This window comes from Dreissena polymorpha, chromosome 9, assembly GCF_020536995.1.
Source record: "Dreissena polymorpha isolate Duluth1 chromosome 9, UMN_Dpol_1.0, whole genome shotgun sequence".
NCBI classification, from domain to species: domain Eukaryota; kingdom Metazoa; phylum Mollusca; class Bivalvia; order Myida; family Dreissenidae; genus Dreissena; species Dreissena polymorpha.
Genome location: NC_068363.1, coordinates 83465313 through 83480231, shown reverse-complemented (window position 1 = coordinate 83480231; position 14919 = coordinate 83465313). Strand labels below are relative to the sequence as shown.

The 14919-nt window shown below is 36.1% G+C and overlaps 1 protein-coding gene across 2 annotated transcripts in view; it reads right to left on the bottom strand.

Moving 5' to 3' along the window:
* Positions 1–14919, bottom strand: part of LOC127843982 (anoctamin-10-like) — an 84377-nt gene that overhangs the window by 12244 nt on the left and 57214 nt on the right. For both annotated transcript variants that reach the window (XM_052373927.1, XM_052373928.1), the window contains 6 exons: positions 13082–13198; positions 9839–9971; positions 8658–8955; positions 7023–7164; positions 6738–6793; positions 1915–1989 (listed from right to left, as the gene is read on the bottom strand). In XM_052373927.1, coding sequence (XP_052229887.1) covers positions 1915–1989; positions 6738–6793; positions 7023–7164; positions 8658–8955; positions 9839–9971; positions 13082–13198 — 821 coding nt within the window. The remainder of the gene's footprint in view (positions 1–1914; positions 1990–6737; positions 6794–7022; positions 7165–8657; positions 8956–9838; positions 9972–13081; positions 13199–14919) is intronic.

The window sequence follows — 14919 nt, the reverse complement described above, 5'->3', positions numbered from 1 at the left end:
ATTGTGTTAGTTTCAGTTTGGAAAATTGTTTACACCCATAAACATACCTTTACATACTTGAGTGTTATTGATGTATTAACTTATATCAATTTATATATTTTATATGTTTACCTTTCAATATCTTCCATTTCAATAATATCCCATAACAGTAAAATGTAAAATATGGGAAGGGGACGACAATGAGCGAGGCATGGTATAGGGGAGATAACCCTGGGTTATGGTTAGGGTTAAGGTTAGTGTTCGGGTTAGGGTTAAGGCTAACTCTAACCCAAACTCTAACCCTATATACCCTAACCCTCTAACCCCCCATGCGCATTGCAATACCATGCATCCCTCATTGTTGTTGTCCGCTTCCCGTAAAAATATGCACATGAATCTGATTATGCACAGATCCACTAACATATAAATCAAACTATGTTTGTCATTTTCATTTTTCTTCGAAGTTAGCGAATAAACTCCAATTTACAAACACTCGTTCTATGACATTCAAAACATAAATTTCTAAGAAAAATATGTTATTTGTATCCAATATTTTTTGTCCATTTTTGAATGACACAGGCTTTTCAGGCTGTTGTTCATTTGTTTGTTTTTTGTAATTTTCAATGCAAATTTTTGTTTATTGTCTGTCATGTTGAAATCACATTTGCGACATGTGTGAAACGCAGCGTAAAATAGTACAATCAGATGCCCCCAGAAAATTGTGTCAGCAGAAAGAGCGTTGGTATGGAAAAGCACGGGTATAAAGACACTACCACTAGTTTTACAACAGGTTAAACTTTCAGAGTCATAAACAAACATCGACAAACCAAACAAATTTGTTCTTAATTCTTTTACCAGACAATTGGTCCTGAAATTAGATTGACAGGCGGAGACTGTGTTAGATATAGCTGTTATGTGATCAACAAAATATTATGGTGTTATATATGAAATAGGTCCAAATATATCATATTCTTCTTGGAGATGTTAAAAGGAATAAAGTTGCATCTTAAAAATTGTAAATATTTTATATACATTCTATACCTCTATTATGCAATTCTTAAAAATAGAATAGTTTATTTTTACCTGTATATTCAAAGCCTTCCATATCGTTTGTTTGAAATGGTATATACATTTGTGTTTTATGCTGTTTTAGAATCTGTTGCACAAATATTGACAGCACCTTGTGTTTTTCAAAATCTTCTTGATTTAGATTGCATTTGAACACAGATTTTCCTCTGAGTGGTGTAAACATCAAACTATATTATTTAAAAGGACCTTTTCACAGATTTTGGCAGATATTGAAGTTTGTCATTAAATGCTTTATATTGATTAATGTAAACATTGGATCTAAAAAGCTCCAGTAAAAAACCAGAATTAAATTAAAGAAAGAAAAAAACTAACCCTCAACTGGGCTCGAACCACTGACCCCTGGAGTAAAATTCTAACGCTTAGACCACTCGGCCAATGATCCTCATAGTGCCACAAAATATAACGACAACAACAGAACTCTCAAAATTATTCAATCGTTTCACGCTGCAACACTTGATAATTTTAAGGTTTTTAAATTGTCAAAAGATGCATATAATGGATATTTTAGAGCATGATAAATGTTCAGTTTTACTGTTTCCTCACAAATATCATAACTACAACAAAAATTTGTGATTCTGAAACATTTTTTTTTAATTTTGTCAATTTAACAAAACGTGAAAAGGACCCTTTAATTGGCAATATAGAAGAAACAGTGAAATATAGAGGTGTGGCACATTAAACTTAATCAGATAAATATTTGGACAACGACTTTAGAAAATAGTAGTACATGTATAGCTTGGACTATTGGGTAAATAGTGTAGCTCAAAATACAACATTAATGAATAAGAGACATAATTATATATGTATGCTTGTTATTATTGTATAAGATGAGCACATTTTACTTACACTTTTGAGTAACTTCATATCTTGAAGGTAAAATGCCACATAGAACAGGGAAATAAAGCAGTTGATGAATTCAAACTGAAAATAAAAATAACTTTCTCTAAAACAAATATTAATATTTTATAAACAAATAATTACCAGTATTTGCAGTTGAAGATCTTTAAAATTAAAAAAAAAATGTATATAAAATTGATGAATTTTATAAAAAAATTATTTTACATTTATCAATACTTGATAATACAAAAATAACTTTGTCACAAATGTACCAATACCCTCAACAACAATGTCAGCTATATCGACGGGAAAATAACTGGCATTAGTGGATCACTTGGTAATGAAAACAAGAGGGCCAAGATGGCCCTAGTTCGCTCACCTGAGAGGAGTCGGTTCATTAAATCTTTACCAAACGTCAAACTTGACCTAGATATTGTCCAGACAAACATCCTGGTCAAGTTTCATCATTATTGAACCAAAACTCTGGCGTATGGAGTGTTTTTGTTTTTGTAAGATTTTACCTGGTGACCTATATTTTGAGTTGACCCCACTTACCAAACATCAAACTTTGCTTACAAAAATAAATATTTTGACAAAGATTCATAAAATCTGAAACAAAATTGTGACCTCTAGAGTGTTTACAAGGATTATGTATAATATAATGACAATTTGGACAATCTAAGGGCAATAATTATGGCATTAATTATGTGATTTTGCTCATTATCAAACTTGACTGAGATCTTTCAGCAACCTTCATAAAGAATGCTTGAGAAGTGTGAATGCTAGAGTGTTTACAAACCAAATGTGGACGAACGGACGGCGGACAAAGACCAATACTAAAACCTCACCTGAGCAATCAGGTGAGCTAAAAAGTGTGTTTCACCGATCTGAGCCATTTTCCAACTTGTCCGAGAAATCAATAAAACCAATGTATTGACTAAGTTTCACGATCATTAGGCAAAAAATGAGACTTCTATAGTGTTCGATCACAAGGTTTCTCTCTAGTCACATAAGGAAAACTGCCCCCCCCCCCCCCTGGCGGCCATGTTTTTTGACTGATCGGGACCATTTGCGAACTCATCTGAGATATATATAAAACCAATAATTTCACCAAGTAATAATAATTGGGCAAAAAATGTGACTTCTAGAGTGTTCACAAGCTTTTTTTACTATATAAATATAAGAAAACTGCCCCCCCCCCCCCTCCCCGGCAGCCATGTTATTCAACTGACCGGAACCATTTTTTAACTCAATTCTCGTATCAAGGAAACAAATGTTCTGACCAAATTTCATGAAAATTTGGCCAAAAATGTGACTTCTAGAGTGTTCACATGTTTTCACTATATACATATAAAGAACAAGATGTGTTTGTGAAACACAATGTCCCCCTATATGACGTTTGACCTTGAAGGATGACCTTGACCCTTCACCACTCAAAATGTGCAGCTCCATGAGATACACATGCATTTCAAATATAAAATTGCTAGCTTCAATATTTCAGAAGTGACATTACATGAGCAATTTTGACCCATATATTTGACCTTGAAGGATGAAATTTACCTTGACCTTTCACCACTCAAAATGTGCAGCTCCATTAGATACACATGCATGCCAAATATCAAGTTGCTATCTTCAATATTGCAAAAGTATTCATAAAATAAGCGATTTTGGCCACATATATTTGACCTCTGACCTTGAAGGATGACCTTGACCTTTCACCACTCAAAATGTGCAGCTCCATGAGATACACATGCATGCCAAATATCAAGTTGCTATCTTCAATATTGCAAAAGTATTCATAAAAAAAGCGATTTGGGCCACATATATTTGACCTCTGACCTTGATGGATGACCTTGACCTTTCACCACTCAAAATGTGCAGCTCCATGAGATACACATGCATGCCAAATATCAAGTTGCTATATTCAATATTGCAAAAGTATTCATAAAATGAGCGATTTTGGCCACATATATTTGACCTCTGACCTTGAAGGATGACCTTGACCTTTCACCACTCAAAATGTGCAGCTCCATGAGATACACATGCATGCCAAATATCAAGTTGCTATATTCAATATAGCAAAAGTTATTGCAAAATGTTAAAGTTGGCGCAAACAGACCAACCAACCAACAGACAGGGCAAAAACAATATGTCCCCCACTACTACCCACTACTATAGTGGGGGACATAAAAATGCCCCGCCCACTGGCGGCAATGTTTTTCACCAATCTGGACCATTTTTGAACTTGTCCAAAATATCAATAAAACCAATGTTTTGTCCAACTTTCATGATGATTGGGCAAAATTGTGACTTCTAGTGTGTTTACAAGGTTTCTCTATAGCCAAATAAGGAAAACTGCCCCACCCACTGGTGGCCATGTTTTTCAACGGACCAGAACCACTTTTGAACTCAACCAACATATCATTAAGACAAACATTTTGACAAAGTTACATGAAGATTGGGCATGAAATGTGACTTCTACAGTGTTTACAAGTTTTTCTTTTTTTGACCTAGTGACCTAGTTTTTGACCCAGCATGACCCAGTTTCCAACTCCATTGAGATATCATTGGGACAAATCTTCTGACCAAGTTTCATGAAGATCGGACAAAAAATGTGGCCTCTAGAGTGTTTACAAGGTATCTCTATAGCCAAATAAGGAAAACTGCCCCGCCCACTGGCGGCCATGTTTTGCAACAGACCAGAACCACTTTTGAACTCAACCAACATATCATTAAACATTTTGACAAAGTTTCATGAAGATTGGGCATGAAATGCGACTTCTTCAGCTTTTACAAGGTTTTTCTTTTTTTGACCTAGTTTTTGACCAGGCATGACCCAGTTTTGAACTCGACCGAGATATCATTGGGACAAAGCTTCTGACCAAGTTTCATGAAGATCGGAAAAGAAATGTGCCCTCTAGAGTGTTTACGAACAAATGTTAACGGACGGGCGGACGGACGACGGACAAAGACCGGTCACAAAAGCTCACCTGAGCAATCAGGTGAGCTAAAAAAAAAAGATCGAACCTGGAATAACAATTAACACATAAATGATACACACAACTACACTGAATTATTATGAAAACATTAATAGTCAAAGGGGAGTTACTACTGTAAACTTAAATGCAATATTTAGAAGAGTTGTCTCGCATGTTACATGACCTTAATTCATGATTGTTTACAAGCCTTTTTACTATATAAATATAAGGAAAACTGCCCCGTCCCCCTGGCAACGATGTTTTTCAATAGACCGGAACCATTTTCAAATTAACTCACGTATCTAGGAAACAAAAGTTCTGACAAAATTTCATGAAGATTGGACCAAAAATGTGACTTCTAGAGTGCTCACATGTTTTCACTACATACATATAGAGAAAAATGCCCCGCCCACTGGCGGCCATGTTTTTTCACCGATCTGGACCATTTTCGAACTGGTCAGAGAAATCAATAAAACAAATGTTTTGACCAACTTTCATGATGATTGGGCAAAAAGTGTGACTTCTAGAGTGTTTACGAGGTTTCTCTATAGCCAAATAAGGAAAACTGCCCCGCCCACTGGTGGCCATGTTTTTCAACGGACCGGAACCGCTTTTGAACCCAACCAACATATCATTAAGACAAACATTTTGACAAAGTTACATGAAGATTGGGCATGAAATGTGACTTCTACAGTGTTTACAAGTTTTTTTTGTTTTTTTTTACCTAGTAACCTAGTTTTTGACCTGGCAAGACCCAGTTTCGAACTCGACTGAGATTTCATTGGGATGGAGCTTCTGACCAAGTTTCATGAAGATCCGACAATAAATGTGGCCTCTAGAGTGTTTACGAACAAATGTGGACAGACGGACGGACAGACAACGGACAAAGACCGGTCACAAAAGCTCACCTGAGCAATCAGGTGAGCTAAAAAGCGTACAACACATCTAAACTTTATCATAACATATTTGTTGGGGCTCACATAGGTAAAAAATATTCTTCGAGTCGACTCTGCGGGTCAAAATTTAAATACCCAAGAATATTCGGGTTGGGTCAGCGATTTCATTAATTTATTAAATTTTCATAATATGTTTGAGCACATTAAATATTCATCTGATTGTCAAGTTTAAGTATATAGAACGTTATTATTTGAACTTGATTAATTTATTTAATTAAAAATGGAATACTAAACTGCATATACATAATTATTAAGTATACACAACATTGTAGAGCGCAATCAGCAAACGTATATAAAATGTACAGCATGTCATGAATGTACTAAGATTCACATTATTAACATGAACAAGCGAGAAGGTAGGGACAAAAATTACTTGTCAATCATAAGAAAAGATTTTCTTACTTTAAGGGGACAAACCACAATAACGTATACAGTAAGTTCTAATGGTCGCTATTTTTGGATTTGAATTGCATATAATAAGTCTACGTTAATAAAAAAGTATTTCACTTCACTAACTTACAAAAATTATTGCATCTGTGCTGTTTCAGCTATGTTCAAGGTAAAGTAACAGAGAATGTTCAGATCACTGCGATTGAGTCTCCTGCACATCTACATGCTGACGACACATAAGAAATTGCAATTTAATTGCTGGCAAAATATTTAACAAGTTACATGTAGCTGCACAAACTGTATACATTTTATGATGACAAACCAACCCACCTTACCAGAAAATACAACCAACTAATAAAATAAGCCAACATACTGCTGTCTCTGGGGGTTTAACAATCTTTCAAAATTATGCTTTTTAAGCAAAGTTTTGCAATTGGTCCTCAAATATAATGCAAAAACAGAGACAGAGAAAATATGACTAACAGTAAATAGTTACAGTAAATGTTACCAGTATCAATTTCAGGATCATGTGATTGTCATAGCTGGTCTGGAGACGGTGATTCTCTGTAAGCAAACAAACAACATATGTTTGGTTATTATAGATGTGAGACATGTGCAGCTCCCATACCCAGATGTCTGTAAGACATACCAGCAATCTCAGAAAGTTAGGTTTCCTAATATGTATTATAACCAAATATGTTATTATGTACATAAATGCACACCCACAAACTTCCATACAATCTAAAAATAACAGCAAATGACAGTTAATAAGGAAGCTCCAATGTGTACACACCAAATTCATTGAGTATGGTGGCCACCTTCCTGTAGATTGCATTGAGGATTGCTATGACAACTGCGTACACCACCGTGGGCATAAATGTGTCAATCTTGTTGAGCCAGCTCTTATCCTCCAAGTACCATCGGTCAACAATCGCCTGGAATACATTGGTTATTAAATACAGGCCTAACACATAGACACCAGCTTCATTGATCATTATGTGAAAATCCTTCTAAATTTGAATGTTTCATCATATAGTGAACAATTTGAAGAAATTCACATAGAACTTTTTCCCCATATACAATTACTGTATGAATTGTGTGTTTTTTTGTTCAAGTTTGGGTCCGGTAGAGGAACCCATTCCCATCGAGAAAAAGTATATATTTTTCCAAAATGCGACCTAAAATTTCCCAAAGTGATGGTCTCCAATTTTATTTTATTTTTATTAAGTCTAAACATGTCAAATTATCTCTAAATCTAGCTCTATAAGTTTAACCTTAGAAAATATAATATTGAAATCACTTTGATTATCAATTTTGGTAGTATTTGTAAGCATAAAATCAACAACATTAATTTCCCAATTTTTGGCAAAAGAATGCAAAATTTCCCAATCCAAAGGGACCCGGCCCCATTCCCAAACTGGTTAAACAAGAGGGCCTGAAAGGCCCAAAGTCGCTAACCTGAGATTTAAAGGAACTGACCTTTTCTGTGCAGCCCAAGATGTCATAAGAACAAAATGTTCTTACCAACTTTCATGACTTCAGACTATTGAACACCCTGGCAGCCACGTTTTTCTACAGACCAGAACCATTACCATACACATCCAAGATATCATTCAAACAAATATTCTGACAAAGTTTCATTAAGATTCACGAAGACATATAAGGAAAAATGCCCAGCTCCCTGGTGGCCATATTTTTCATGCAACTGGAACCATTTTCGAACTTGCCCAAGATATCATTGGGGCAAATCTTCTGACAATGTCTCATGATGATCGGACAATAATTATGACTTATAGAGTGTTAAAAAGGTTTTCCTATAGCTATGTTAGGAAAAATTACACGCCCCCTTGGCGGCCATGTTTTTCCACCAACCAGAACCATTTTCAAACTCATCCAAGATTTCATTGGGACAAATCGTCTGACCAAGTTTCATGAAGATCGGAAAATAAGTGTGGCCTCTAGAGTATTAACAAGGTTTTACTATAGCCATATAAGGAAAAATGCCCCAGCCTCTGGCAGCCATGATTTTCAACCAACCGGCATCATTTTTTAACTCATCCAAGATATTGTTGGGATGAATCTTCCGACCAAGTTTCACGAAGGTCGGACAATAAATGTGGCCTCTAGAGTGTTAACAAGATTTTACTATAGCCATATAAAGCCATATAAGGAAAAATGCCCCACCCCTTGGCAGCCATGTTTTTCAAGCAAACGTAACCATTTTCGAACTCATCCAAGATATGATTGAGACCAATCTTCTGACCAAATTTCATTAAGATTGGACAATAAATGTGGCCTCTAGAGTGTTAACAAGGCAAATGTTGACGCTGCACGACGGACAAAAGGCGATCACAAAAGCTCACAATGAACACATTGTGCTCAGGTGAGCTAAAACACACTGTATATTTTTTAACAGTAAATTAGTCACCTGTAGCCAGAAGTATCCCAACATTGCATAGAAGGCACAGGTAAGGCACAGAAATAGAACCGGCACTGTCACCCCATAAAACCGCAGCAGCTGTTGCGATTTCGGAAAAACTGGCTCGGGTTTCTGGGTAACAGGATTTCTACCCATGTGACCATGGAAATTTGCTCTGGGTTCCTCAAACTTAGAAGAAACAAAGTCTGTACATCCCCACTTAAATGCCAGTTCAGCGCAGTAGCGTTTCCATGCTTCAAGAAACACTGTCGCCCAAATTAAATTAAAGACTGCAAAGATGGCTTCCCTGAAAGTATAAACATTGTTGTGTTTTATAGATAATTTGGATACATGCATTACTCACATCATGTTGGAAACTACAAATATAAGATTTAAAAACCTGAATTACCCAATGATTTTAGGCATCTTAGTTATTGCTCCTGAGAGTACCAGATTTGAATGCTGTTCAAGGCAAAAAATTATATTAAATATTTTCTCTGGACATTTGCAAATGAATTATGTTATGTGGCCTCTAGTATTTAAAAGTTATTTGAAATATTTAACACGGTGACCTAGTTTTCTGACGCACTTGACATAGATTCAAATTCAGCCTAGACAATAAAGATAAACATTCTGAACAAGTTTAATAAGGATCAGGTTTTAAATGTTGGTTCTATAGTAGTAACAAGATTTCTCCAAGATTTGAGTTTGAGTTTTCAAGTATTAGACACGTGTTACCAAGATTCCATTTTGCATAATGTCTTTTTTTCATCAAGATAAAAAAAAATGTGGCCTCTAGAGTAGTAAAGAGGTCATGTTGATGATGTACACCAACAAAAACTATGTCAGAAGTCAGTCACAGAGTGATCACAATAGCTCACCTTGAGCACTTGGTACTCAGGTAAACTCAAAAGAAAATTTGTGCACAAGAAATGTGAATGGATTAAATTAATTGTCATTAAACTTTCTCAGAAAAGGTGTTCTACAATTGCCTCTGACAAGTTGGAAACTGGGTAATTTGATGTCCAAATAACAAGCACCAAGGGCATTTCATAGAAATAGACAGTAAACAAATGCATCTTAAATATGAAACACAGGCTTACAACCCTTTGATGTACATTCATCACTGCCTTTGTATATGTTTTGTGAATTTGAGTCGTCAAGACTAGTGTGGATGGTGTTTAGCTCACCTGTAGAGGTTCTGCCAGGATGTGATCCAATACAGGAAACCAATCAATGCAGGGGGAATCAACGAGATTGTGTAGAAACCCAGAAAGGCAAAGTAGATACCAAGCTTCTCACCATAATAATATTTAATTTTCTCTGAAATTACATTCAGTTTAATCTATTCAGCAGCCCTGATAAGTACTGATAACAATTTATAATCATCTAGACTAAACATCATCAACTAAATCACAACCTATCAACAAAAGCTGTCCATTTTGTGCCGCTTTTAAGCATAATGCTCATATATTTTTAATAACTATTGTGCCTCCAATGAAGAGTTCTGTGGTCACAAAACCATGACTGGAACTCTGTTTTACCGCGGTCTGTTATATCACAATGCTTTATATATCGCAGTAATAGTAAACATCACAGATTAATATTAATATAACTCAACAATATTTGGGCTTTAGATACAGTGTAAATTACATGTTTTTAATTCAGAGGAAAAGTTTACACAGTTTTAAGCAACATGAATTCTTTATCCAAAATCAAAGAATGTGTTGTCTGCCATGCACTAAGTTATTATTCAGAATTCAAATATTAAAGCCCATGCTTTCCACGAGGAAGAATGATGTGACATTCTACATGAGGTCTTAATAATGCATGCTTTTAATAAGTACAAATAATTTATGGGAAATACACGAGGAGTGTTTATTTGTTGCTAGATTTTGTCATCTTTGGTGAACAATAAAAATTGGCAATGCTTTTTGGATGATTTTAGTTTACTCATTTTAAAATACTTATATAGAATAATGTCTTTATGTTAAACACATTTTTAATGCAGTGATATAACACATAATGCAATAACGTAGGTAAATAGCATGTTAAAAAATTGCCAAACTATGCTAATCCATTAATATACATGCATTAATAACCTGACAAGCAGGGATCATATTTTCCCGCAACATCAATCGGTCCGGATATAAATGGGGAAAAGTATCCGAAAATGTGTGTCCGAAATCATGACAAATTACGTTAAAATATATACCATTGATTTTGCCAATCATGAAGGTGGTATAATACATGTACAAGTAAAATTTCCTTCGGCATTTTTTTTAAACGGAACGAGTTTTACTGGCTTTATCATTTGGTATTTCATTGTTGTTTCGTGTGATGTTTTATCAGACTTTTTTCATCGTTGTCAATATTATTAATCTGTGTAAGTCGATGTTTTTAATTGTTGTTGACTCGATAATATCTTACCAACATGCACTGAACCAAACAAATGTCTGTGCGTAGGTTGGCTACTGACAACAACAAACCAAATAATTAAGAAATAATTTGTTGTCAAATAACCCACGTACGATAGTTAAGATGAGTATGGATTTAATCACGAGAGCGAAGCATTTGAAACCACGCATCTGATTTTCCGGTCGTGAGTTATTCAACAACAAAGTATTAAGTACACGAATTATTTTGATTCTAACACGGTTTTACTAAAGATTTATTCAATGTATATTATTTTTCTTGTGTACTATTTTATGTGAAGTAAATAAAAATAACTTTCGGCTGTTCTGTTGATCAGATCCGCGACTTTCATTCATAATTACATTACCGGATTATTACGCTGGTGGAAAATGTATCGGCATGTTTTGTTTAGTTACAGCGCGTGCATTCAGACGCGTCTTTTCGGATGCGTCTTTAATCCGCTGTTCACGAGTTTTTGATTCTTGGTCTGACGTGCAATAAACCGGCCCTGACCGGTTTAGAGACTGCAGCGAATGGTTTATCACACCTACTTGAGAAAAGAATGTCATTAGGGTGTGTTAGCATGTACACTGTGTAATCGATTTCATGACATGGGAATTTTAATAGCAAACAGAATTTGACTGTTTGGGATTTTCAATCGGTCTTTCATGACCCCAATCGGTCTAGGACCGTCAAAACCGAAAAAAATATGATCCCTGCTGACAAGTTATATTGTGCACCAAATATATTGAGATCCTCATCTTTGGACCCCGCAAACCTTTATATAACAGAGTTGCAGTGTAGTTCACTACTTCCATGCTTACAAAGTGTGCATACTGTAAACAGTCAGTTTAGCATACAGTACAACTTTTACAAACTCCAGATACATGGATATACTCACTGATTGGTTGACTGCTTAATGGCGTCTTGGATATACTCACAGATTGGTTGACTGCTTAATGGTCTCTTGGATATACTCACAGATTGGTTGACTGCTGAATGGCCTCTTGGATATACTTACTGATTGGTTGACTGCTGAATGGCCTCTTGGATATACTCACTGATTGGTTGACTGCTGAATGGCATCTTAGATATACTCACTGATTGGTTGACTGCTGAATGGCCTCTTGGATATACTCACTGATTGGTTGACTGCTGAATGGCCTCTTGTAGATATTCACTGATTGGTTGACTGCTGAATGGTCTCTTGGAGATACTCACCGATTGGTTGACTGCTGAATGGCCTCTCAGATATACTCACCAATTGGTTAACTGCTGAATGGCCTCTTGGATATACTCACTAATTGGTTGACTTCTGAATGGCCTTTTGGAAATACTCACTGATTGGTTGACTGCTGAATGGCCTCTTGGATATACTCACTGATTGGTTGACTGCTGAATGGCCTCTTGGATATACTCACTGATTGGTTGACTGCTGAATGGCCTCTTGGATATACTCACTGATTGGTTGACTGCTGAATGACCTCTTGGATATACCCACTGATTGGTTGACTGCTGAGTGGCCTCTTGGATATACTCATGGATTGGTTGACTGCTGAATGGCCTCTTGAATATACTCACCAATTTTTTTTCTGCTGAATGGCCTCTTGGATATACTCACTGATTGGTTGACTGCTGAATGGCGTCTTGGATATACTCACCATGGTTGACAGCTGAATGGCCTCTTGGATATACTCATATCAGTTGAATGCTGAATGGCCTCTTGGATATACTCACCAATTGGTTGGCTGCTGAATGGCCTCTTGGATATACTCACAGATTGGTTGAATGCTTAATGGCCTCTTGGATATACTCACAGATTGGTTGACTGCTGAAATGGCCTCTTGGATATACTTATCAATTGGTTGACTGCTGAATGGCCTCTTGGATATACTCACTGATTGGTTGACTGCTGAATGGCCTCTTGGATTTACTCACCAAATGGTTAACTGCTGATTGGCCTCTTTGATATACTCACCAAATGGTTGACTGCTGAATGGCCTCTTGGATATACTCACCAATTGGTTGACTGCTTAATGGCCTCTTGTACCACTCTGCCCCCAGTTTCTTCAAGAAATCCTGGTCATGGATTGGAAACAGCGTCTTGACAATGTCTGAACTCAACATCTTTTTCACTGAATATCAACAGAAAATTATCAATAAACTCTCCATCTCAAGAAATAGTAACATCAAATTAAAAGTAAAATGTAGTTAATGTAACAAGATGGTGGGATGCACATAACAGCAGTATCAATTTGTATCATCACAATACTGATCGTATGATTTAAGCATAACAAAGCATATGCGTAACAGCAGAATATAGCATACTGGTAGACTGTTGTTGAGAAGAGGAAAGAAGCAACAACAAAATCTGCAACTTTAAACCCATATTTAGTATTTAATATACTGGTACTTTAATTTTATTTCCAGTGCTATGCAATCCACAGCTAAGTCTGCATGAAAGTTACCAGTGCTATGCAATCCACAGCTAAGTCTGCATGAAAGTTACGTGTTCTATGCAATCCACAGCTAGGTCTGCATGAAAGTAACGTGTTCTATACAATCCACAGCTAGGTCTGCATGAAAGTTACCAGTGCTATGCAATCCACAGCTAGGTCTGCATAAAAGTTACCAGTGCTATGCAATCCACAGCTAGGTCTGCATGAAAGTTAGTGCTATGCAATCCACAGCTAGGTCTGCATGGAAGTTACCAGTGCAATGCAATCCACAGCTAGATCTGCATAAAAGTAACCTGAGCTATTCAATCCACAGCTAGGTCTGCATGGAAGTTACCTGAGCTATGCAATGCACAGCTAGGTCTGCATGAAAGTTACCTGTGCTATGCAATCCACAGCTAGGTCTGCATGAAAGTTACCTGAGCTATTCAATCCACAGCTAGGTCTGCATGGAAGTTACCTGAGCTATGCAATGCACAGCTAGGTCTGCATGAAAGTTACCTGTGCTATGCAATCCACAGCTAGGTCTGCATGAAAGTTAGTGCTATGCAATCCACAGCTTGGTCTGCATGGAAGTTAACTGTGCTATGCAATCCACAGCTAGGTCTGCATAAAAGTTACCTGAGGTATTCAAACCACAGCTAGATCTGCATGAAAGTTACCAGTGCAATGCAACCCACAGCTAGGTCTGCATAAAAGTTACCTGAGCTATTCAATCCACAGCTAGGTCTGCATGAAAATTACCAGTGCAATGCAATCCACAGCTAGGTCTGCATGATTTCTTATTTTTTCAACACATTTTATTTTGTAATTATTGCATCTACATACAATATGAATAGTAACAATATTGTTTTGCAATCAGACATAAGAAAAAGGCATCAAAAATACATGTAATGCATCAAACACATATCATAAGTTATTTGTACTAGTATTCATCGATGACTAAGGGTAAAGGTTAGTAAAGTATCTACTTAACATTACATGTAGTAGTTTAGTGTTGAAAATATTATAGTAACTATATTGTTTTGCAATCAGACATAAGAAAATGGCACCAAAAATACATGCAATGCATCAAACACATTTCCTATGTCATTCGTAATAGTATTCATCGATTCATCGATGACTAAGCGTAAAGGTTAGTAAAGTATCTAGTAAAGATTACAATTATGTGTAGTAGTTTTGTGTTGAAAATACATATACAAAATATGTAAAGAATGGAAAAAACATCAAGTAAGTGTAGACTGAGTTGAATGTGTACATTAAAATAACAGATGAAAAGTGCATAAGGACATATTGATATGTGTATATCGCTATATTTTATAACGTAGACATTTAATTTAATGTGGGTAATGGAACGCTTTAGTTAGTATTTGTATAAAGTACTAAAACTACAACAATCA